Source organism: Vicia villosa, unplaced genomic scaffold (assembly GCF_029867415.1).
Source record: "Vicia villosa cultivar HV-30 ecotype Madison, WI unplaced genomic scaffold, Vvil1.0 ctg.000032F_1_1_3, whole genome shotgun sequence".
Taxonomy (NCBI): Eukaryota; Viridiplantae; Streptophyta; class Magnoliopsida; order Fabales; family Fabaceae; genus Vicia; species Vicia villosa.
The window spans coordinates 1067586-1093191 of record NW_026704967.1 but is presented as its reverse complement, the minus strand read 5'-3'; the positions used below and the strand labels follow the sequence as shown (position 1 = coordinate 1093191).

The 25606-nt window shown below is 33.8% G+C and overlaps 3 protein-coding genes across 5 annotated transcripts; 1 reads left to right on the top strand and 2 right to left on the bottom strand.

Moving 5' to 3' along the window:
- Positions 1–700: 700 nt before the first annotated feature.
- Positions 701–3833, bottom strand: LOC131622594 (protein PSK SIMULATOR 3-like). Its single transcript, XM_058893639.1, has 2 exons — positions 3683–3833; positions 701–2915 (listed from the first exon to the last, which is right to left on the bottom strand). The coding sequence occupies exon 2, from the start codon at positions 2855–2857 to the stop codon at positions 1010–1012; it is 1848 nt and encodes a 615-aa protein (XP_058749622.1). The 5' UTR covers positions 2858–2915; positions 3683–3833; the 3' UTR covers positions 701–1009.
- A 5297-nt stretch (positions 3834–9130) lies between these two features.
- On the bottom strand, positions 9131–13761 carry LOC131622592 (mRNA cap guanine-N7 methyltransferase 2-like). Of its 3 annotated transcripts, none has more exons than XM_058893637.1 (10): positions 13514–13761; positions 13262–13435; positions 13102–13173; positions 12798–12907; positions 11082–11204; positions 10892–10984; positions 10520–10588; positions 10293–10381; positions 10082–10179; positions 9131–9981 (listed from the first exon to the last, which is right to left on the bottom strand). In XM_058893637.1, the coding sequence occupies exons 1-10, from the start codon at positions 13622–13624 to the stop codon at positions 9967–9969; spliced, it is 954 nt and encodes a 317-aa protein (XP_058749620.1). In that variant the 5' UTR covers positions 13625–13761; the 3' UTR covers positions 9131–9966. The 3 variants fall into 3 exon arrangements, with proteins under 3 accessions (XP_058749620.1, XP_058749619.1, XP_058749621.1); XM_058893636.1 differs by having other exon boundaries at positions 9158–9618; XM_058893638.1 differs by lacking the exon at positions 9131–9981 and having other exon boundaries at positions 10040–10179; positions 10293–10367.
- Positions 13762–18896: 5135 nt separating this feature from the next.
- LOC131622591 (uncharacterized) lies at positions 18897–22267 on the top strand. The gene is made up of 4 exons (XM_058893635.1): positions 18897–19120; positions 19200–19319; positions 20270–20500; positions 21833–22267. The coding sequence occupies exons 1-4, from the start codon at positions 18929–18931 to the stop codon at positions 22196–22198; spliced, it is 909 nt and encodes a 302-aa protein (XP_058749618.1). The 5' UTR covers positions 18897–18928; the 3' UTR covers positions 22199–22267.
- The last annotated feature ends 3339 nt before the right edge of the window (positions 22268–25606 follow it).

Sequence of the window (25606 nt, the reverse complement as noted above, 5' to 3'; positions counted from 1 at the left end):
AACAAAACTGTCCAAGGGGGAAGAATAGAAGGTAACTATTAAATTCTGTTTCTCCCTTCTCTCTTTCACTACAGAGACTTTGTATTTTCCCAATTCATTGATACCCAGAAACCAAACGCATGACTGTTCCTCTTCCCTCTGGTTGTTCCAGCTTCATTGTCCTATCTTAAGTCATGAATGGCTATCATAACAAGTTTTTGTTGGTTGTGACTTGTAATGAAAATAAATGGATTCACAAAACAAAATGTCTTTACTGCAATAATAAACCACCAAGAAAATTTGGAGCTCTTAATATATAAAGTTTGTTTTTTTGGTCAATTTATATATTAATTTCCACCTGAAAATTTATGTAATATTTATTTGAATTGAATTGGAAATTGATGCAGAAAGTTTCAATTTACTTTATTGGAAAATCTATAAATTTATGTACTGTTTATTCATTGTATTAAAAAAATAATTAATTTAATGACTTGAAAATGGACGATATTAATCAGAGGTAAAATTAGTAAACATTAATTTTATATTGAAAAAATAAAATAACACTTATATTAGAACAAATTTCTTTTGGTAAAGATACATTGATTGAGACGGTGCGATTGTTGCAATCGTGCAATTGTTGCATAATAGAGAGTAGATGGCAGTACATAATATCAATGGCAAACCATTTTTTCCCTGACAATTTAAAAGATATAGAGAGATAAACAATAATCATGTGTGATCGCACTATACAATTGAACAAATAATGATGTTCATAGATATGCACACCCTACACACCATTTAGTAACTTCAAATAATCGAAAAAACTTGAAACTTCTAGTTCTAATAACTTGAAACTTATCGAAAAAATCAACGATAAATAATCGATAAATATTCAAAAACAACGAAAAAAATCCTCACCAGAAACACATTCTGATACTAAACTTCCATGATAATGAGTATGTAGTTATTTCTTCCATACTTCATCTACCATTTCATTTTCATCTGTTAATTCAAGAAACACAGTTGATCTTTATATATTCAGATTAAGATATTCATTGCCAACCCTAAAACTGCCGCACTCGGCCAGAGATTTTGCATTGAGCTCCCTGCCATATTTGCAGACATAATTCAGACCCACGAGAAGCTCAGTGATGATTTCTTCTGTCTTTTCTTGATTCGCAAAGTAAAGCGTTTGAACCAGCAGCACGTTCGTTCGTGAAACAAAGCTCTGTTGCTCAAAACTCCTCTCAGTTTGCCATCTTATCATGTTATGAGCAAGCGGTGCCAACCATTCCAATATGCTTGACATTGCTTCGTTCCATTCTCCTGCGAGACTCGTGTCGTAGACTGATGACGACGCCATGGCCTTGGTAAATGGTTTTAATTTGGCTTTGAGGGCGATTCTCACACGTCTCGGTAACATGTTGTACATGTCATCTCTTGCATCAAGACCTATCAAGTGCGGAGAAGCTGCTAGCTTCTCAATCACAATTATAACATTTGCATAGTGAAGTGCTAAAGCAGCAGCGCCAAGGGTTTCAGGCGGAGGATTTAAAAGCTTGCACATAGATTTGAAAACTGATTGAGTATGATGAACTACTTTGCCAAGACTGAGAAGGTTTGAATTAGCGTCTCTGGGATTCTGAACCCCGTTGTGAACACCGCTTGCACTTGAATGACAGTCAATGATGGAAGAACTGTCCCAAGCCATACATCCTTTGAAAGGTCCTACTTGAGTCATTCGACTGTGTCTTGTGTGAGTTTCCTTCCCAGTTATGCCAGTAGAGTGTTTATAAAAGTTCCAAATCTTGCTCATTTTTTTTGTTCTACTAAGTGGAACCGATTGATTCGCATTCCTTCCAAGGGGACCCGAGTAAAAACTGACACCTGTATGCTTTCCTAAAATTGGGCCCGACTTTGTGGATGAGTCGCCATGGGGACCTGAATGAGAAACGCTGGTTTTATTTGTTCTAACCATTGGACCCGAATGAGTAACGCTGGCTTTATTTGCTCTAACAATTGGACCTGATCTCGTAATATTATTAAGAGGTCCTGAAGAAAATCGGGCAATATGATTCTGTGATGGATCGAATGAAGATTGAAATAACGCAGAGACTGATTGACTTCTATAAATGCTCTCGGAATCTAAGACACTCGAGTTATTGTTTCCACCATCATCTACCATCTCTTGAATTCCGAATACATGGTTGATCTTACAAAATATTGTGAATAACGATCTAGCCAAAAGATGTATTGTGTAATCATATGTCCTGTTCCATAGAGAAATATCCCTCAAGCTTTTCACCTCGTGTTTCTTCCATGCAACTTTCTTCTGATACTCGCTTAAACTTACACCATCCGACTCACCATTAGGCTTCACTCTCGCAAGAGTTTGCTCCAGCTCAGTAAGCACCTCCATCTCTTGATACAGACTTGCATTAGTCGATATAAATTTTTCCATCTTTTTAATCTTTCTTTCCATCTTCTTGCTAGTGAATTCCCACCCATACGGATCCGTACCCGTAGTGATAAACCCATAAAAGGTACTTTCAAAACCTTTCAAAATCGGATCGTTGCATTTCTTAGAAAGCCTAGCCACGGACTCGGCCACATGTGCCATATTCTCGACTATCTCCATACAGATCAATCGTTCAATAAAATGATCGTCATCCGAAACAAGCTTTCTTATGCCAATTGAATTTGCAATCTCTTCTCTCAACCTCGCAACCTGTTTATCACTCAGCGATTGCCATAAATTAACAAGCTTGGACATCAAGCTCGCTATTTCAAATGCTAATACTCCAATCACCTCCCCGGAGTTAGCATCATGCTTCCGAGGAGCCCTCCAGAGATTACGAAACCATGACTCCGCAACCATTGCTTATCTAGAAATGGCAAGAAACTATCCTCTTTAAGGCGATTTCTTTGTCATAGCTCTGTAATACTCAGCAAATAAAACACAAAACAGTACTGTCAAGAAGGGTGTTATAACTTATACATCCAATACTCAGCAAATAAAACACACATTTTTTCAGAGGTGTCAGTGCTACAGAGCTTGCAACGAATCATCAACGATACACCAATAAAAACTGTCTCATCTCAAGTAGCTCAAAATAAGTATATATATTCAAGTACAAGCAAAAAGCAAAGCTCCCATTTTTTCTTGTTACTCTTTTTGGATTGTCAAATGTCCTTAGGCCTTTTACTTTCTAAAGGATAAAATTGCTTAACTAAGAAGCAAAAAGGGAATACAAATTTTCTTATCTAGAAAACATTGCTGAAGAATATATACTTATAAAAGAAAGCTACACAACATAAACCTAAATGTAGATCCTATTCTCTTACTACTCAAATTCAATGTTGAAGGTTCCTCAAAAAAAAAAAATGAATGTTACTACATTTTTCTAGATAAATGGTCCAATATCAACAATTCAAACTAAAATCACAATTAGAAATGAAAAAATAAATTACATAAATCTTAAACCCCAAGAACCAAACCCAAATCATACAAGCAAACCCAGATTGCAAAACCTTTATGAAATCACAAAGTTACAAACTTTTTGCCATTGAGATACTTTAACAGACATTTTGATTATATGGGTCAAAAAGTTTGTCAGTAAAAACTCAAATCTCAGACCAGAAAGTGATTATAACAAGCAAAAGGCAAAAGGAGTGTGATAAAGCGGAGTAGAAGAAAACTCACCGATCAGAGAAAAGCAGAAGTAGCCATGTGGGAGATGAAGGAAATGGGATGGGAAGGTGCACATGGAAATTGGAATGAAATGCAAACAAAGTTGAGAAATTGAGAAGCAGAGAGAGAGAGAGAGAGAGAGAGAGAGAGAGAGAGAGAGAGAGAGAGAAAACCAACTACATCCAAAATATAATTATTATTTAGTTTCAAAATTAATAATACTCCATCAATATTCTACAGCTCATTTTTTATATTTGTTTTTAAGATTGGTATTTATTTTTAAGATACTAGAGTGTATTTGGTAAGTCAAAAAAAAAACTTTAACAACTTTTTTTTACTTCTTAACTCACATTAATATAAGAGAGATCTCTTTGATAATGTTTGTGTAAACCTTTATTTTATATTTTTTTATTAGTTTATGACTTTTTTTAGCTTGTTTTTTATATACTTTTTATTTAACAAAAACTTATTCTTGTTGTTCAATATACTACCTTTTATATTAATGGTTTTTTAATTGAAAAAGTTTATTTGCATCAACTAAATGATGTAATGTTTAATATTATTTAATAAAATTTAAATCACAATAAATTTTGAAATCATATTGATTATTTTGAAGTTGAAAAGCTCCTGCCCTTGATGGATTCCCGACGGGGTTTTATCAGAAGGCCTGGGATGTGGTTGGTGAAGGAATTAGCGAGTTTGTTAAACAGACTTGGAATAATCCAAGTATTATTGTTGACATTAATAAGACTGATATATGCCTCATTCCCAAAGTGGGGCAGCCTTAAAGAGTTACTCAGTTTAGACCTATATCTCTTTGCAACTCTCTTTATAAGATTATCACTAAAACTCTGGTTGGAAGACTGAAGCCTTTTATGCCAAATTTGGTGTCTCCTCTATAGACGGGATTCGTTCCTGGGAGATCTATTCATGATAATATTATAATAGCTAACGAAGTCATTCACAGCATGAGGCACAAGAAAGGGAAGAAAGGTACTTTTGCTATGAAGATTGATCTCTCTAAAGCTTATGATAAACTCAATTGGGAGTTTATATGGAGAATTTTAAAAGAGATAAATTTGCCAAAGAAAATGATTGACATTATCATGCATGGAGTTTCTAGTTTGGAAACTAATGTGAATTGGAATGGCAACAGGAACGAATTCTTTCGCCCTCAACGGGGTATCCGACAAGGAGACCCTATTTCTCCATATCTTTTTGTCTTATGTATGGATAAGCTTTTCCATTTAATTGAGCATGAGGTGGTTAGTAAGAAGTGGAAGTCGTTTCGGGTTGGTATGCATGGGGTTGAGATAACTCACTTAATGTTTGCCGATGATTTGCTTATCTTTGGAGAAGCTACGGAGAAACAAATGGAGTGTGTTATTGGTACCTTGGATAAGTTTTGCGCTATGTCAGGTCAAGAGATTAGTTACGAGAAATCGAATATTCTTTTTTCCAATAACGTTTCAAGACGGTTAAGGTTGAAGTTATGTGCTATGGCGGGTATCAAAGAAACTCAGTGTCTTGGCAAGTATCTTGGTGTTCCGATAAAAGGGAAGGCCTTGAGAAGAAGTGATTTTAGTTACGTAACGGAGCAAATTGCGAAAAGACTTACGAGTTGGAAAGCTAGACATCTATCTTTTGCAGGAAGAGTTACACTCACCAAGAGTGTTATGGAAGCTATCCCGATCTATCCCATGATGACTAATATGCTTCTGAAAGATAGCATTAAGGAAATCCATAAGCTGCAGTGTTCCTTCATTTGGGGAGATACGGATCTTCATAAGAATTATCATGCTGTGAACTGGAAGAAAGTGACTACAAGCAAGGATTATGGCGAATTAGGTTTGAGGAAGCTTGATACGATGAACCAAGCGTGTATCATGAAGCTAGGGGGAAATTATGAATGGAAATTAGGAGATGTGGTGTAGAGTGTTGAAAGGGAAATATAAGGTGACTGGTGGAAATAAAGATATCCATGCAAAAAATACGGACTCGAACCTTTCGAAGGCTATTGCGAAAACGTGTGGGGTATTATAGCCCGCTTCGAGCAGAATTGTGGGGTATCTTGGAAATAAAGGTATTATTAGGGATGAAGCCGATTTGTGGTGTGGGGGCTTTGCTAAAGGTGTGGGGTATTGTAGCCCGCTTCGAGCAGAATTGTGGGGTATCTTGGAAGGTCTTAGGATGGTAAGAAGACTCGGCTTTTCGAAGGTGTTGGTGGAAGCGGATTCGAAGGAAGCTATTACTATATGCCTAAACTCCTCTCAGGATCATGTGGTTAGTTGTAGCTTAACGAGACAAATTTATAAAGAGATGTTTTTGTTGGAGAAGGTGGAGGTTAGACATGTTTTTAGAGAGGTGAATGGGTGTGCTCATCTTTTAGCCTTGCATGAAAAAAAGCTTGGAGGTGGTTTTGAAATATTCCATGAGTTGCCTAGGTGGTTTTGAAATATTTCATAACTGGCTTGCTGATAGTTATGAGAAAGATTTAGAGAGTTTCTTTTACCCTAGGTTTGTTTGTGTTTAGTTTGTTTCCTTCTTGTGCTTAGGCCCTCCACAAACAAAAAAAATTAGAATATCATTGTAGTTTTATGATAGAATATTAGACAATAAATTTATTTTTATTATTATTTTGAATTAAGCTTAATTAGTGTTGTAATTCCTTAATTTAATTTAATATTTCATTCTAGTCTCGTAACTATTACGTTATTACATTTTAGACCTTTAAAAACTACTCCGTTAATTAATTTAATTTATTCTATTGACTTTTAACATTAAATGTCTTAGGTGAATCAATTTATTTTATTCTATTAACTTTTAACATTTTTTTTTTTAATTTTAACTGTTTAATCTTGTTAACGAATTGCACACCTTGAATCTTGACAATCCATTAATTATAATGATACACTGTCAATATCTTATATTTTTTTCATATCTCTATCTTCTTCATCTAGATCTTCACATTAACTTCACCAATCTTTGTCAAAATTCAAAAAAAAAAAATTGAGAAAAAATATAATTAAACATCACTCAAAACTTTAACCATTTTCAGACCTTCCAGGTAAAGGCTTCTAGCCCTTTTCTTTTTATTGCTCACATTAAAATCTCAAAACATTAATCATTTCCCCAAATCCATGTCTCCAATGTTTCTGAAGTACTTGTGGAGATTTATTTTTTCCACAACTAGAAGGGTTAATCTCTTATTCTTCCGAGTCTATTTTCTCATTAATTTTCAATGATACAAACAAAGATTGACATAGGTAAAAAGTGGTTGGTAGCTAGCTCCAATTATAAATGTAAAAAGACAACAGACTTCGTATTCAACAATGTTTAATTTAGTTTATGGAAAAACGGTAATATTACCTTGTGCTTTAGGAACACAAATTAAATTAAGAACTAAATAAGGAAAATTATCTTGAAAATTGTGAATTGATTTTAATAAAAATATAAACTTAATACTTTTATTGTTTTTCTCAATAAAAACTTTCTATAAATGGGTTTATTATTAGCATTATCCAAAAAAACAATGTTACAAAGTGACCTTTCTTAGCGCTCATTGAAAGTTTTTTTCTTTACCATTGATGTAGGTAATCGAAATGGATAAGATTTTGAGCTTTTTCAAGAAATGAATAACCCAATTAATAGATTTTTGATTGAGAAAATGGGTGATGCACTGACAGTGTAAAATGTTTTTACACTGTCAACCAATCACCACCATGTATCCAATTAAACCACTCTTTTATTTAAAAAATAATTTAATGACATGGCTAATTGATAATTTTCTATTGGATGACAATGTAAAACTATTTTACAAGTGCACAACCTTTTAACTCTTTTTGATTTTATTAACTCGTGGTCGGGGAATATAAGGTAAAAATATTTAAAAATAGAATATGTTATTAAATAATTTACTTTTTAAATTTTTAAAAGTTGAATGTACCATTTTAAAACAAACTAATAACAAATTCGTGCACACGCAGAAGTTCTAGAATAGAATGCACATTTATTTTTATAATATATTTATTTTAAATAGAAGGTTAAAAAATATATTTAGACCAATAATTGATTTTTTTTCATATATAAAAATATTTAAATTAATAATTTTTTTTTCGTATATTATTTTTGGATCATAAATTTCATTTTTTGTATATAAAAATATTTAGATCAATGATAGATTTTTTTCCCGTGTACAAATATTATTTATGTTTATGTATCATTTACAAAAATATTTAGATCAATAATAGATTTTTTCCCGTATACCATTTTTTAATCAAAAGTTTTTTAATCATGAATACCATTTTTCGTATATAAAATTATTTAGATCAATAATAAATTTTTTCCTATACAAAATTATTTATGTTTACAAAAATATATGGACGAATAGTAGATTTCTCATATATAAAAATATTTATATTAATAATAGATTTTTTTTCCTGTATATCATTTTTTAATAAAAAAATTAAGATCATAAATATCGTTTTTCGTATATAAAAATATTTAGATCAATAACAAAAAAAATTTGTATACAAATATTATTTTTTTTAGGTATCGTTTACAAAAATATCTAGATCAATAGTAAATTTTCGTAGATAAAAATATTTAGATCAATAATAAATTTTTTTCCGTATACCATTTCTGAATAAGTTTTTTTTTAATCATAAATACCATTTTTCATATATAAAAATATTTATTTCAGCTAATTAAAATCAATTATATAATTTATTTAAAATAAAATAAACATAACAACCTTTAAATCTTTAAATTAAAGATAAAAAATATATATTTAACCGGATTCATAAATTTCCATAAAAAGAGAATTATGAAACTTATTAAAATGTGAAAGATAAAAATGAAATGAAAAACAAAATTGTTTAACAATTTTTTTATAATTATTTTTAATAGAAAAATTTATGTTTATTTATATTTTACCTTATATATAAATATTGTTTTTTTTTATATTATTTATAAAAATATTTGAATAATAATAAACTTGTCCAAATTTAAAAAAAAATTAAGATTCAGTCGTTAATTTAAAAATATTTTAAACTAATTTATAAAAGTGTATAATGTGAAAAAGGATATAATTTTATTTCTACCTTAAGTGTCATACTAAAACATCGGGAAGCAAAATAAATAATAGGATATTGCATATTGATTTGACAAAAAAATTACTTTTAAACCAAATCTTTTGAACCAAAATGTATTTTATGCTAAGGTATGAAGTACTTTGTGCAAGTAGCCAAAATTTGTTTAGAACAAAAAATTGAATCAGTTGAAAAAAACATTAATTAGACATAAAATACCCCAAAATCAAGATATATTAAAATTATAAACTGGGATAGAGATAATATTTTCAAAACCATTACTTTTCTTATATTATAAATATTTCTCCCTTTAGTTTCGTGATTCAAGAAAACAAGTCAATATTTGAAAGAAAAATTAAAAAGTTGTTTTTTACTAGTGGGTAAAAAGCAATTTCAAAGATACTCCTGACACTCCATGAATTCCTTGCAAAGAAAACTATACGACTAAAATATGTTGAAATATTGAGTACTTCATTTTAATTCTCCTGTTTTGGGACACTGGAGTAAGAGAAGATCCAAAAAAAAAAAAAAACTAACACTAAAATATGCCAATATAAGATCTGCCAACCTCTCAATATTTGACCTACATGTCTAAAACACCAAACCTTAGAATCACAAGGGGAAGAAATAGGAGTCTAACTTCCTTTTTTCTGTGGTGCCAGTAAAATATTAACAGCACTAACCAACTAAAATAGCTAAACCTATAGCTTCATTAGAACAGACATATCAAAGTGCTTCTGGATAACGTAGTTCTGCTGGACCAGGGCCTAATATCCCTTTCTGCTCGCTAATCTTGCCCAGCCCAATAGAAGACTCGAGTACAAGTCCATTTATTTCATCCTCTCGCCACGTTGTTCCCTGTAAAAATTAGTTCGGATGCAAAATAATTTAATTTTTAATTTATAAAACAATTGAAAATAATAATTCTGCAAAGCAAATGCCATGAGGTAGAAGCATTTTGTCAAAACTAGTCGAGTACAATAATTCTATATGCTCACGAGTAATTTCAGAATTATTGGTTTTAAAGAAACAAGCTTATTAGTTGCTTGCTTTTCCTTGAAGAAAGCTAGAGTTGCCCACCTTTTTACCTTAATATATATCATTTCAAAAGAACTTTTCCGGTATAACTTATCTCAAGTGATTTCGTCAATATATTTGAAGATTTACTAGTTATTTTACAATTAAACAATAAACAAATATAGAGTTTCACCCACCATGCACCTGACAACATTATAGGAAAATAAAATTAAATCTGATCAAAATATAAATTCAAAGGAGTGCATCAAGGTAAAATAGCTCATAATCATCATTAATTACTTACCTCTTCGAGGTTATATCCAACATCTTGCAATAATGGAGTTGCAATCGGGGGTGCAACTTCTGGGTCAGGCTTTTGAAATATAAATGTTGTATAGAGGCCTGCATAGGAGTGAGGAAACTAATATATGAGTATTCTCATGAATAATAGTTGTAAGTGAGCCTAAGAAACTTACAAACAATAAAAGGATAAAAAGAAACGATTAATGCATTACCAAGCGCATCATATGATCGAGGAAGTAGTCTACCCCTAACATCCAAAAGGTTTGGAGCATAGTTCGCAAGCAAGCCTGATAATTGAGCTCTTAAAGCAACAATCAAAGAAAGTAAATTGAATAAAGTCTTGCAGTTTGCAATCTCCAAAATTATTAACAATGCAAATTGTATAATTGAAGGATTTACATAGAAAGGATCAGTCTCCTCTTGAGAAGATGATACTAACCTGTTGTCATCATAAAACTCGGTCAAATTTTGGATCTCCACATACTCAAGACCAGCTTCCCTTGCCAGCCTGTGTTTTATGAAGCAATTGACACATGAGACCAATTTTACAAGTCATAATTGAATAAATGAACCTAAAAGGTACAGTCAGACACCCACTCCTTCCAATGTTTAAGTTTTACCATCCATATCTAACAAAGTCAATGTCTGCATGTTTGGAATTTCTTTGAGTGAAATCTAAGCAAAATCAAGCATTTTCATTTAAATCAGACTTGTTAGGTACTAGTTACACCATAGTGGAATTTATACAGTGCCTTGGCAGAAACCCGCAGAACTCTCAGTTGTCAATCTTGAGTTTTGAAATTAAGGATACCTGATTAAACTTGGAAAATGAACCAGGCAATGGGTTTCAGCAGAGACATCATTAGCAAACTTCAGCTGATATTTCTTTCCAAATAATGGAAACCTGGAAATCATTATGCAGATTCAAATGAATGATAATAAACGGTAACTGAAAGCAAAGTATAAGCAACATGCAGTTAATACATTATGGAGATGTGTACTTTTCTTCTTCAACTTCAAAAGTAATTGTGTAATTCTCAGTCCGGATGCAGTTGGGAACAATGTTTGCCTTCATGCTGCTGCCTTTGTTGTGATAGGATTCAACATTCTTCTGATACTTGGCCCTAGATGTAGACAGTGTTAATATCATCCAGTGTATCTGTGTATAAGTATCTCATGCAGCTTTATATGATTTATAGGAGAGTAAATACTCAATTCGGTCCCTAGAATTATATGACAGTATAAATCTAGTCTTCAACAATATCAATAGTTCAAAATGGCCTCTAGAATCTCGAAATGTTAACCAGGTGCACCCATATGTCTAGGTTTGATATCAAATTCATCCTTGAGATTATTCGCTTAGTCTCAAATGTATCCCCGGTATTACTTTTTTTTTTATAAACCGAGGGGGACGGCATGACCAACTTAATAAATATCATTATAGTCCTAGCAAATATCAACAAATGGACGAACTGGACTAAAATTTTGTAATTTTAGGGATTATTTTGGAATATTGTTAGGACCTCATATGAGTAATGCCGGTCAAATGAGCTGTTAGCACGGCTGCAACTCCCTAGCCCGGTACCCAACAGGTTTGTGCTAGAACTAGAAGGAATAGGAAATACCGGAGTGGGTGTATTGGGATTATTTCCGTGACAAAGAGCGAGAGAGAAATTAAACAGTGTAGTGAAAGTCAGTTATATAGGGACTAAGGAAGAGACTGAGAGTGTTAAGAATGTGTGGTTTGTCCTAACTCAACCATACAAACCGGTGTATAGGGTGAGGCTTGCCTCCGCTTATAAACACATGTTCAAGCCATAAATTGTCTGATGTGAGACTCTTAACACACCCTCTCACGCCAAGGACTGAACATCTGGAGTGTGGAAATAAATGGTAGATGGCCCGATAGTGGAAACCTAATAGCAGGTGGTCTGACGCATCTTAAACGAGGCATTTTATGTGGATTTCATCTGAAACCACTTGACAGAAATAAATATCATTATCATCATTATTATAATAAAAGCACGACAGAAGTGAAATAAACTAAGCATCCCGACAAAAGAGAAAAGGAGTGCACCTTAGAGTCATTCACTAGCAGAAAACTCTAAATTTAAGCCGAGGATCAATCTGGAAATCCAGTTTGACACTATTTGAATTTGAACATTATAATGTTCAAGAATAAGAAGACTGAGAAATTTAAGACACGGTTGTACGAAGGCAAAGACGTAGTTCAAAGATCACCCAAAAAATGACTAAAAGAAATCTTGTTATGGAAATTAAGTCTTCTAATACAGCATCTACCCTAATCCAGTGGAAAATTAAGTCAAAAACTGCAAACAAGAGGATTTTATCCAACTACATGTCAAGTTTAAGAGATGAAACTGAATAAGAGGGGCAACGTATGTACATGGACTTCTTTTAGCTTTCCGGGGCACTGTTTTGCAGAATAATGGAAACATTTCTGGTTGTATTAACGATCTTAAAGCAAAAGAATCCAAGAAAATTAAAACTTTATAACTGGATGCAGCAAAGTGACAGAAAGTGATTGAAGTGGTTCATTCAAAATCGAGCGTATAACGGTACTTTTATTCTGTGTAAGTGGTTCCAAATGGGCAAACCTTACACCAAATCTATAACAATTTATTTGGACACACAAAAAACAGAGAGCATGCAACTAAACGGGGGAATAATAGGCCTTTGACAATTAAGTCCCATACCATATAGTAGATGAGTCAGGAGTAATACCGAGAAAATATCCCCCTGGTTTCAGTAGAAATGAAACGTTTTGAAGAAGTCTCCGCGCTTTCTCTTCAGTTTCAAAACACAACTGCATTAGATATGTTAATCAGAAGAAAACCAAAAAGCAAATCAGAGTGAACAAATCAAGAGAGAAAACAATGCATCCGAAATGATAGTCGTGACTTGAGACACTAACTATCAGAAAACAAAGTTACTCCATTTTGTAATAGGCATAAAGTAAAAGATAGCATTCAAAACATTATTCGAAAGTAAATGTAAGACCTGCAAATGTTGCAAACAGCATACAAAATCAACCGTATTGATCTTCTCCTCCAAACGCGTTTCTATATTTTCCTGTCAAGAAAACAAAGTTCAATTTAAAAAACCCTAAGTTAGTTATAGCAGCAACATATGAATAAGAAAATATTGGTGAGTGACTAACTGTGGAAGGATCAAGTTGAAAGAAATCAGCAGTGTAAGATTTGCGATTACTCTCCCAAGCTTGTCGAATTTGGTCTATCCCGGATGAACAAACATCTATACCAATGTAGTGGCCGATTTGTGCGTCGAGCCATTTATCGGTATCAGCGCCACCTCCACAATACAAGTCGCAGACCTTGAATTTTGAAATTGAATGGAAGATGAGAAAGTGAAAAGATGAAAATGGAATGGAAAAGGGGAAAGTGATACGGACCGTGGCGTAGGGGTGAGCGAATATCTTGATGAGAGCCATTTTGGCGAAATCGTAGAGGCGTTGGTGGTTTGAATTGGAATCGATCTTCGCCGCTGATTGAGTACTCGTCATTCTCTTCTTTGATATTTGACCGAACTGGAGATGATGATTCGGAGAACTATAAAGGGCAGCCACTACTGCCTGCCTACCCAGCAACGGCTACTCTTCTACTTCACTTTAGTAAACTCTCTTGGGCACAAACTTAACAACGAGTAATCAGCAACAAATTAATCTACTTGATCAATATTATCTCATTTTATAAAAAAATATTTTATTTTTTTATTATTTGTTTAGATTATTCATTCAACAAATACACCTTCCAGTAAATTATTTATATGTCATTTTATCTAAATTTTTTTAATTAAATATTATTTTATACTATTAATAAAATAAAATAAAAATATTTATTAATTTTACACGTTATATCAAACACCATTTTATATTATATCAACTGACACTAAAATTTTATATTAAATATATATATATATATATATATGGTTGTATAATAAATTTTATTCGATAATAATGCACTATTTAATATTAATTTATTTTTATTTTTTAATTTATTTTTTCATATTATTATAATGTTTTAGTCCTCTATTTTAAATTCAATTTTTTTTTTTTAGTTTAGTCAACCAGTTTCAATCCACATAGTGAATCGACTAATCTATTTTCGTGGTTCAGAGGAACGATTCACTGGTCAAGCCTTGTTTCCACCAAAAATTGAACTCGGGTAATATTCGAACGATTCGTCCTTAGTGAAAACTCTTTTCCCACTATAGCCGAAGTACTTGGTTTATTTTAAACTCAAATTTTGTTATCTTTATATTTAACGAATTTCAAGATTTTTAATTCCTTCATTTTTTTAAAGCTGAATGAGATGGCAATGACACGGTGCAACTTAGTTAGATCTAAGTTAGCATTTATGTACACATCATTAAAACAATTCATAATTTTAATAACTTATAAATTAAAATATCTCTCTCTCCCTTCAGCGTTAAAGAGATCCAACAACTAACAGGGTGTTTAGCTGTCCTATCTTGTTTCATTTTTTTTTTGCAAGGGACAAGTCTTTTCATTTCTTTGTCGCTCAAGAGAAAAAGGAGAAGTTGGAATGGACGAGGGATTGCGAGGAGGCATTCTCGAACTTAAAGGCCTTTTTAAAATCATCACCCATTTTGACACGCCGAATAGTAGGTTCACTCATCTACCTTTATTTGTTAATTATTAACCAGACGAAAAGTTCTTTACTCGTCCAAGAGACAAATAAAGTTGAGCGACCAGTCAATTCACAAGCAATGTGTTTAAGAGCGCTGAGGCCCGATATCAAAAGATTCAAAGACTTTTCTCAGAGGTCTTGATAACTGCAAGAAAACTCAAACCTTACTTTCAGGGGCGTTGGGTAATGGTAAAAACCAACTATCTCATTTGACGGGTTCTTAAGAAGCCAAATCTAGCAAAAATGATGGTATCTTGGCGGTTGAATTATTTGAGTATGATATCAAATATATATCCAAATGAAATATCAAGACACAAGTACTGATTGATTTTATGGCAAAATTCAGCTCATAAGTAGGCGAGGAGGCTCCTTACACGTAAGCATTATCTATAAATAACGCCTCTAACTCAAAGGAAAGTAGTGCCATGATAGTGTTAGAAGGATCAAACGACCTATTACCCGAGCAGTTGTTGAAGTTTGAATTCAAGGCTAACAATAATCAGGCCGAGTATGGAGGTTCCATCACCAACATGGTCCTCACCTTAAGATGGGCGCTTAGAATTTGAAGACCGAAAGAGACTCCTAATTGATGGAAAATCAAGTCGCTGAGAAATATCAGGAGAAGGAACCAAGTTCATCAAATATCTAAAAAAATATACATGATTTATCAAAATGTTTTGAAGCTTTTTAAATAACTTATGTGCCCATGTAACAGAATTTCAGGGTGGGCCTTTACTCCAAACACGCCAGCACAAAAATGCACTACAATTCAAGAGAATCTCTCCCCCTAATATCGAGGTGGATCCGACCAATACCCTTAAAGTAGCCCATACAACCAACTGGATAACACCAATAATGCGCTATCTACAATCAGACGAACTACCGTCGAACGAGTTAGAGGCGGAGAAAATTTGCAAATGTGCAACAAAGTACGCCATGATGTCAGAGAAAATTTACAAAATGGGAGTGGTTTTCCTCATGCTAAGATGTCTAAGAGAAAATGAAATAGCCCTAGTCCTTGTAGAGGTGCACGAGGGGGCTTCCAACAGTCACATTGGTGGACGAGCCTTATGTTGGACATGTGACTCCACACACAAGAGAGGGTGAATTGTGGGGGTGTGAAGAAAAGGTAGTTTAAAACCTTATTATTCTTATTTTGAGAGTTTAAAAACATTTGAGTAGTAGCATCAAAATAATAAATATGCAGTAAATAAATAGTTAACGGTAAGAGAAATGACATCAGAAGGTTCAATCAAGAATACCTAATCTTGTTCCTAAAATTTGATCTTTTAGTAGGTTAAATTGTCGAACCCCCTTATGCAAGAAAATTGAAGTTTTAAACTAACTTTCTACTAAACAACGAACAACAGAGAGAAGAGGTTAGTCTTCCTTAATCGGTTAGTCTCCAAGCTAAACTAAGATTTTCTACGGACTTATCTCAAACCAAAAGTAGAGTTTTAAATGGATATCCTCTTAAACAAATTGGGGTTTTACACAGGCTAACCATAAAACCGAGTACAGATTTTACACCAGGCTAATCTCGAACCAAACGGGGGTTTTAAATAGGTTAACCATAAACCAAGTTGGGATTTTATATCGAGTTGATCTTGAACCAAAGTAAGCTTTTACACTTGCTAAACTTACTTAAATCTCAAAATAAAACTTTCAATGGGTTAAGCTTTGAACCAAAACAAACATTCCCTTAAGAATAAATTATTCAACTAAGAAGAAACACTCCTTGATGAATTTACAATAACACCCTTTTCCAAAATACAAACAACCCCACTTAAACACAGTGACTTTCTCGAAACGCTAAAGCTAAACAAAAGTGAAAGAAAGTAAAAAGAAATTGAGAAAGAGAGAGAGTCCGGAGTGAGAAAGAGAAATCTCATTTTTTGGATGTGAAAAAGCGAAGGGAGATGCCTTTGTCTATAAGCTAGAGGTTGACACCAAAAACGAAAGATGACCAATATAAATGATCTAATATATTGGGACTAGGCCAATCGATTGGGAGCCCTCAATAATCGTTTGTGAAAGTTCAAAAAGGAAAAAATGGATGCAAAGATGTTTCTCTTCATAAAGACATTATCACAATTGTTTACTGACATCGTTTGCATTAACCCAATCTATTAGGTATATGTTTCAATCGATTGGACAGACCAAAAACTTGTCCAAAACTATTATGACGGTTCCTGATTCATCTGGCACAATTTCAAAATATTTATGGGATATTTTCTTTGAGAAATAGAGACTTTAAAACATATTTCAGTGTGTGTATGATTTAGCCATGTAACTTTACAAAAATTCCCTTGTGTTTTCATAAAAAATGGTTCACCTAGACGCAACACGGAGAGCTTTCACACTTTCTCTCTTTCACACTCTAAAGCTTCAAGACTTTGGCAACGCTATCAGTTTAATTATGAAGAGAATGAGGCGAGGAAAAGATGCACAACCAACTCAATTGATGAGATGAGAAATGTCCCACACATCAGGGAATTCATCGCCAAACAAAGGGTTGCCAAAAGGTACAACTTAATGGTAGTCCTAAAGGAAATATAGAAGGGAAACCTAGTACTTAGACAAGTTGTCGTACTCGCCCAGCAGGGGAGACTACAATCCAAATAAGAAGGGCTATACCACATATGTGAGAAACTATCTCATGGAACCTACAAGCTCGAAAAGATGAACGGACGACTCATCTCAAGGACATGCAACTTAATTAACCTGAGATATTACTATAGTAAATTACTTTTTTGTTGTTTATTTAAAGGCAAAAGTAGGTTGACCAACCAATGCACGAAGCTCTTTGAAAAAATTTATTGTTATCGTATTTACCGTAGGTTATTCCGTTCCTCGGTCAACATTAATGTTGGACTTCCATTGGAAGATTTTTACCCTCCAACAAAAGACAATCTAAATGTTGGACTCACACTGGAGCATCCTTGCCGCTCTTAAGATGTAATCTAAACGTTGGACTTCTTCGAAAGATCCTTGCCGCCCTTAAGGGGCAATACAAATGTTGGACTTCATTTGAAAGATCCTTGTCACCCTCATGGATAATATAAATATTAAAGTTCTATGGGAAGATCCCTGTGGAGCGTAAAATGACAACTTAAAGTCTCGTAAGAGGGAATCAACTTAAAGTCTCTCCTAAGGGACTCAATTCAAGGTCTCGCCCGAGGGACTCAACTCAAAGTCTCGTCTGAGGGGCTCAATTTAATGCTCGAGGAGCATAACTTGGGACTCAACTTAAAATGTTGCCTTAAGGACTCAACTTAAAGTATCGCATGAGGAATTCAACTTAAAGTCTCGCTTGAGGGACTCAACTTAAAGTATCTTTTGAGGGAATCAATTTAAAGTCTCTATTGAGGGACTCAACTTAAAATCTCGCTTGAGAAACTCAACTTAAAGTCTCGCATGGGGACTCAACTTAAAGTCGTGCCTTGGAGTCTCAACTTAAAGTCTCGTTAGGGGGACTCAACTTAAAGTCTCCCATGACGAGCTTCAAATAAGGAAAATAAACTAAATCACTTTGCTCTTTATAAAGACCTCGTGCTTGAGGAACTGCGTATTGGTATAAGTGCAAAGATCCTCCCAAGAGGGAGACAAAACTTTCTCAAGATAAGTAACGTAGCATGTCACCCTTGCGAGAGACTCACTAACCGCACATTTATTAGGATGGGCACCCATTTCTCGATTATTTTTCCCATTTTTTGGATTACTCGCTTGTTCTTGACAATTTGGAAAGTGACGTGACCTGGTCCACAACAGTACGTGATATGGAGTCAAAATGAGATGACCACACTCTCCTGAATAATTAGGGAATTGACTATCCATTTCCCACACTCTTGAAAGCATTATTACTCTCTTGAAGTCTAAGATCCAGACACGAGAATTTCTTATTAATATCTCAATCTTAAAGTTGAATGAACACTCATTCCATTACACAAAATACCATATAAAGCTTCTCACACTAGACCAATCCTAAAAATCTATGACAATTATATAAATTGTCACAAAAATATTATGCTTTTAGAAAGTAAAAAAAATTAAATATATTACTCTAAGATAAAAATGACTTAATAAAATTATAAAATAATTCTTAAATGAGTTGCACTGCTAGATACTAGTATGCTCTATCTTGCAAGCCAACCTTGATGTTTGAGATGGGGGCCCACGAAGAAACCTTGGTGGAAGCAGCGCTCCGAGTTCTCAACACCGCCGACCCGTTCGAGAAGGCGCGACTCGGTGACTCAGTGGCTTCCCGGTGGCTCGATGGCTCCATCGCCGAACCCTACAAACCTTCTATCGACCTTCACGTCCCTGATCGCCCAGCAAGGCTATCCAGCGTCTCTGCCTTCTTTTCAAGTTATCGTCTTGTTTGTGTTCGATGAAATTCCTCACTGACATGAATGACTTGTTTTGCAGGTGAAGTTGGTGCCTCCGGGTCTCATGCCGAAGCTTGGTAAAGCAGGAAGCTTGCAAAGCAGGGTAAACATTGTACATAGCCTTACTCACACTGAAAGCTGGGCTGTTGACCTCTCTTGGGTACTCTCTCTTTTTTTCACTCCTTTTCCTTCACCCTTTTATATGATATACTTTTTTGCCTCTGAAATCTGAATAATGTACAATTTTGTATTGATTCATCCATACATGTTTTAATATTCAGTTTATGGCTCTGTTCCCATGCTTATATTATAATTCTGACAAGACAACCTCGTATTAGTAAGATAAGAGAGAGATTAAGTGAATCCTACAATTAAAAACCATTTTTTTTAGAATTCTCCTCATTTTGTCTCTGTTCCCAAGTTGAAGGAAAAACTTGTTTTTTTTTTTGGAGAGTATCATGTAGGTAAACTGCACATTTCAATGTGGAATTTTGGCTTAAAATAAGTTTTGTTAAGGGCTGTGTGCTACACAATAGTACTGGAGCTGTACAATATTTAGCAATGGGATTATACAAGATAAATAATTTAGAATTAGGAGCTTCACTGCACGTGCTTTTGTATGTTGTGGAAAGGTTTTTTCTTAACCTCTAACTATCACGTGGGATATATATGATGCATACAGTGCAATATGAAATATTATCACATTGATATGAAGTACAAGAGAAAACTTAAGAGACTAATAAGTAGGCACGGGGACTCTTAGAATATCAGTGTCGCGCATTATTACATTTACATGTATTTGATACCAATATGTGTACGGCACTCTTAGATATATATTCAACTAGAAGTATCCTACATAAATCTTCTTTGATGGAAAAAACATGTGTTTTACTCTTGTTTTTGTGTATTTTTCAACAGTACCTATCATCTAGTCTAAATCAAGTGTTCAGAAAAGATTTAAAGCCCCCTAAAATTTAGTTGGCTCTTTTAGTGTTGCATTTGTTATTGTTGGTTTGGAAATCATTTATTTTTCCATACAGTTCATACAATGCTAACCTGCTGCAAACATTTACTGGTAAAAGTAGTCTGATGTATAGTAAATTCTTGCAGGATATAATAGCTCGTTTCGGTAAGCAAGAGGCAATGCCTAGAGAATTCTTTACAGATTTCGTAAAGGTAGCTCAGGATGAAGGGAGACACTTCACTCTTCTTGCTGCGCGACTTAAGGAGTTAGGTTCTGATTATGGAGCACTACCAGCTCACGATGGCCTTTGGGATTCTGCCAGTGCTACTTCTAAGGATTTATTATCACGATTAGCAATTGAACATTGCGTCCACGAGGTGAGTCTCACATAGGGCCTTTCTGCCATTATCATTTTTTATGGTTTATGGTTTTGCTTTATGTTTCTGATGAATTGAGACAATTGACTTGATTAGATACCTAGTTTTTTTTTTTTGTGAAAATGAAGACTGAATTAAAAGGGTCGCCTGTCAATGCTGGATTTATGTTTTTTTTGGGAGTGGGGGTGGAGTGTTAAGCCGTTCTTGAAAAAAAAAAAGGCCTTTTAAAAGCTCTGATTTTTTAAAAAGAAATCAGTGTTCTATATTGTTTTCTTTTCTTGATACTTAAGTGAGATTAGAGTTTGTCCTAACGTCTCGGGTCTCGTAGTTACTTTGGAGAAATGGAGAGTGGAGAGTAAGGTTTTTCAACCCAAGCTGCAATTGAATGTTTTATTGGAAAATTTTTAATGCAAACAAAGATTTATTTTCTCGATTATAGCTTTTAAACTATATAATATTTAGAGTGATTTTGTTCCTATTTTGTGCCGACAATCTTTAATCCTTAGGGGCCTTAAGCAATTTTCATTACATATACATAAGGAGATGGGGTAACTCCACATGGAGTGCTTTAGTGTTTATAGCTGGTGCAAAGAATCTGAAATTTTGAATTAGAAATTCTTGTCTTTGACAAATTGAGTGTAATTAAAAAGTTAAAAGGGTATCTTGTCAATAAAACTTCCGCCGTTAAAGGATCAGAGAAGGGTTGAATTTATTGTGGATCTATTTGAAGCAGTTTTTCCTTATATTTGCAAAATGTTAATTCCACGTCTCAAACCAATGACCTCCTAATCACATAAAAACAACTCCAGCTATTGCTTCAAAGACTCATCTTTGTGTGAACTTATTAGGTTTTTTTTCCTTGAAAAATCATTTGTTATGAATATAGATGGAATATCTTGCATATATCAAGTCGAGATAACAGCTATGTATAGTTCAATATGATGTACACTCTGATTTACATCAACAAACTTGTATCTTTTGTGCCAAAGTTTAGTTTTCATGGTTACAATTACAATGTCCAGAATTGCAGCACCCATTTACATTCAAACTAATGCTTTATAGAATGCACTGTACATATGAGTTTTTTCATTGCTTATCATTTCTCAAGTAGCTGAGTTTCTTGGAGGTTTTCTAGTGCTATCTTTTTTAATGAGGAAAAAGTTCTACAATTTTATAATAAAATTATAACAAGGAAAATGCCACCATAATAAAACGCTTGCCATCATTCTTAAAATGGCCCTCTATCCCTTCTCTCTGTCTCCCACATGGTTCTACATCACATCAAATTGGTCTTATCTAAAATGTACACTTTGGTTGTGAATATGAACACAGGCCAGAGGACTTGATGTGTTGCCTACAACAATCTCACGATTTCGCAATGGTGACGATGACACTACAGCAGACTTACTTGAAACTGTAGTTTATCCAGAAGAAATTACACATTGTGCTGCCGGAGTCAAATGGTTCAAGTATCTATGTCAGAGGTCTGGAAATCTAGCCTCAGAGCAAGAAAATTATGCAGTGGAAAATGGAACAACAACAGAGGAGAATGAAGTGATTTCAAAGTTTCATTCAATAGTGAGGACATATTTCAGAGGACCTTTAAAACCACCTTTTAATGAGGCAGCAAGAAAAGCTGCTGGATTTGGTCCTGAATGGTATGAACCTCTTGCTGTTAAAGTGCCCAATGCACAATAACAAAGCATGTTAGTTTTTATTTAATTACGAGTTTCTTGCTGCATATATCTTGTGCAGCCTTACACTGAATATTAGTTTTAGGCTTTATATATATTTAAAACCCTATATATTGTTTTTTTTTTAAAATCTTTTTCAGAATATTGAGATCTAATGTTTTAGAGAACAAAGTTTAAACTAAAAAAAACATACATTTATGTTTTATTATTATGTTGGAAATTCAAAATGTTACTTCAAAGAGATCGATGAAATTTCACCAAAATTACATATGAAAGGTTAAGTATTGACATAACTAAATTTTATAAATAAAGGAATTAATCAAACTATTAATTGAATGGGAAGGATAGCATATTTAAAAAACTTAGATACAATTTTTTAGGTATGATTTTTATTATTATTTAATGAAAATATTACAAGTGTACTTAAATATAGTTTAGAGAGAGAAAAGAGGAGGAAATTGTATGTGTAGGAGAGAAAGACTTTACTCGAACCAAAGCCACTTGATATACTCTTGTTAGAATTACGTCCGTCAGAATCGTGAGACTCAAATCAATTTGCGACAACATTTCTACGGCGAGAACCACCATTAAAACCACGAGATGATGATTCAAGTGTTGTATTTTTTCAACGCCGCCAAAACCTTCAGAACGACAGAACATTTATTCAGGTGCTGTGACACCAGATCAAAAATCACTATGGAAACAATTACAGGAAGAAAGAGTACAAAAGACTCTAGTACTGCATCGTTGGGAAATAGCTCCACTGTTGTCGGTCAGTGTTTCATTGGTGACCATTGATTTTAATCAACCTAATGGGTCTGGCTCAAGGTAGAGTTAATTTTCATTTTGAGACATTTACAATTACAATATAGGTTGGGTTGTGGCTATTTTTCATGCATGGCGTCGACGTCTCTAGTATGCGCTCCCCTGCCACCCTAGAAGACAGGCCTTTCACTTTCTCTTACCATCCCCTTCATATGTGTCCACATTGTCTCTTCGACATGCCAATATAAACTTGATTATTGTTGCTCGACCATCAACACCTCCAAACCTTAGTCTGATCTCAGTTGTGCTTCCACAGTTTGAGACCCTGGAGGTTGTTAGGCTTGCCAAAATTAGGTGGTGGGGATTGAGAAACTACCACAAACATACACTTTGGAAGATCGGAATATACCTTTGGGTCATAAGAGAAAAGAGTTATTATCAAAAAGGCATTTATCTAAAAAGAATGAAGTGGAAGTGAGTGTGTGGTTATTATTTTTGTCTATGTTAGAGGCAAGGGCTTTGGTTAATGTCTATATAGATGGAAGAGTCTTAGTTAGCCATGATGGTGTGGAAAGGGGGTAAGGTTTACAAATGAAAGTTGTTCAAATTGCGGCACCAGCTTTCAATATCCCCCTTAACCCTAAAAAGGGTGTTAAAGGGTGGTGAAACTTCTAGGAGTATACACACAACTTGTGTTATGTTACATAAGAATAGATAATCGTCCAATAACACTAACCTTAAAAAAGGTGTTAAAGGGCGGTGAAGCTACTAGGAGAGCACACATAACTTGTGTTATGTTACATAAGAGTGAAGGGTTTTGGGTTGTGGAGGTTAGGCGAGGAGAAGAAAAAAAGTCTAGCCGCTAAAATTTTAGGTGATAATAGAGAACATAATGTTTTATGAATACAAATATTTGAGACAATATTTAAAATAAAAATAATATAATGCATAATATAGAAAATATAACAAAAAAATAATAACAATTTAATTAATACTATCAAAAGGAATATATTAAATTTTGAAGATCTAATTTTGTTAACGTGACAAATAATGTTAGTCTCGAAAAAATCTTCCGACGAATGAGATTTTTTTAGTTATTAACATCTTATTCATCTTCTTCGTTAAACTCAAGACCATATCTCCAACGCAAAATCCAAAATAAAGAAATGCTTAGTGTAAGGAAGTTATGGACTGATCTTATGATAAAACTCAAGTTGATAATGAAACTCTTAAGGGGAAACTCGTGGGGAGTAGAGTAGGCTGCATGGATTTAAGGCCGAATCAGTATAAATCGTGGTGTGCAATTTCCTAACTCTTCTCTTTAATTTTCTTGCAATTTATATTCCACGCTAAAGTATTTGCTTCATATTTTTTCTTAAAATCAACTAAAGCTAAAATCAATCTTTTTGTAAAAAGTTTTCTAAAATCATATAACAAAATTCACCCCATCTTGTGTTTGAATCCAATTGGTCAACAATTGACTTCGGAGACATGGATTCAAAAGATAATAAAATACTTGGACTACAATTTACCTCAAAGACATGGATTCAAAAGATGAAGAATATTAAACTGAAAGTGATGAAGACATGAATCTCCTATTTCTGAAATTCAAGGAATTCTTAAGGTACAAAAAACAACCCCTTAAGCTCCAGAAGAAAAGTAAAGAAAGATCAACCTTAATTTTCACTTGCTTTTAGTGTAAAAAGAAAGGTCACATAAATTCAAAATATCTGTAGAATTAAAGATATCACAAAGACACAAAAGTACTCAAAGAGAACTTACATTGTATAGGACAAAAACGACACGAACTCCTCCGATGAATTCGAAAAGAAAAATAAGAGAAAATATTTTAAACTTTCAAAAAGTAAATATTTTTTAAAAAAAACGTGTATTGTTCTCATTGCGATGTATCTCATGTGCATTTGTCCTTTCTAGCGTATCTTACACGTGTCAATAGGAATATCTCAAAAGTATCGTGTATATTTTTGTTATTTTTTGAAAACAAGCTAAATTTATTTATTTATCTTAGAAAATGTCTTAATAGGCCATCATTATCATCAGGTTGTGCTTATACATTCTTATACTATTTTTGGTGGTATTGATCTTTTTGGCCAAATTGCGGGCTTCCATATTATTATCTATATGTGTATACAAAATTGACTAATGCTCGGTAGGTTATGTTTTAGTCCATTTACTAACCAAACATTATCAATTGAAATAGAAGAATTACCAATAGTACATGTACTAATGATCCTTCCTTTCTAGTTTCCTTCAAACCCCACAGTTCCTCCCTCTTTTAGAGTTAAGGTTTGGAACATATGCTTTTCTCCTATCATATGTTGTGAGCAGCCACTGTCCAAGGACCATGACCGCTGATTTGCTTCTCCCTTGAAGCATATATGATGCAAAGACAATTTAAAATTTAGGTACCAATAATCTTATGGGTCCTTCGGGATTAATTCTGAAAGGATTTTTCTTATTTTGTACCTTAGCTTTTATGTAGTAAGGCTTGGGATCATTCAAGACTTTTGGTTTAAAAGTTTTGGGTCTTGAATCAATATTACCCTTTGGTTGTGAACCCTTCAGAACCTTAGACTATGATGACTTAAGTTCTGGTCTATTCAGAGCTTTTGACTTTGGAGTCCTT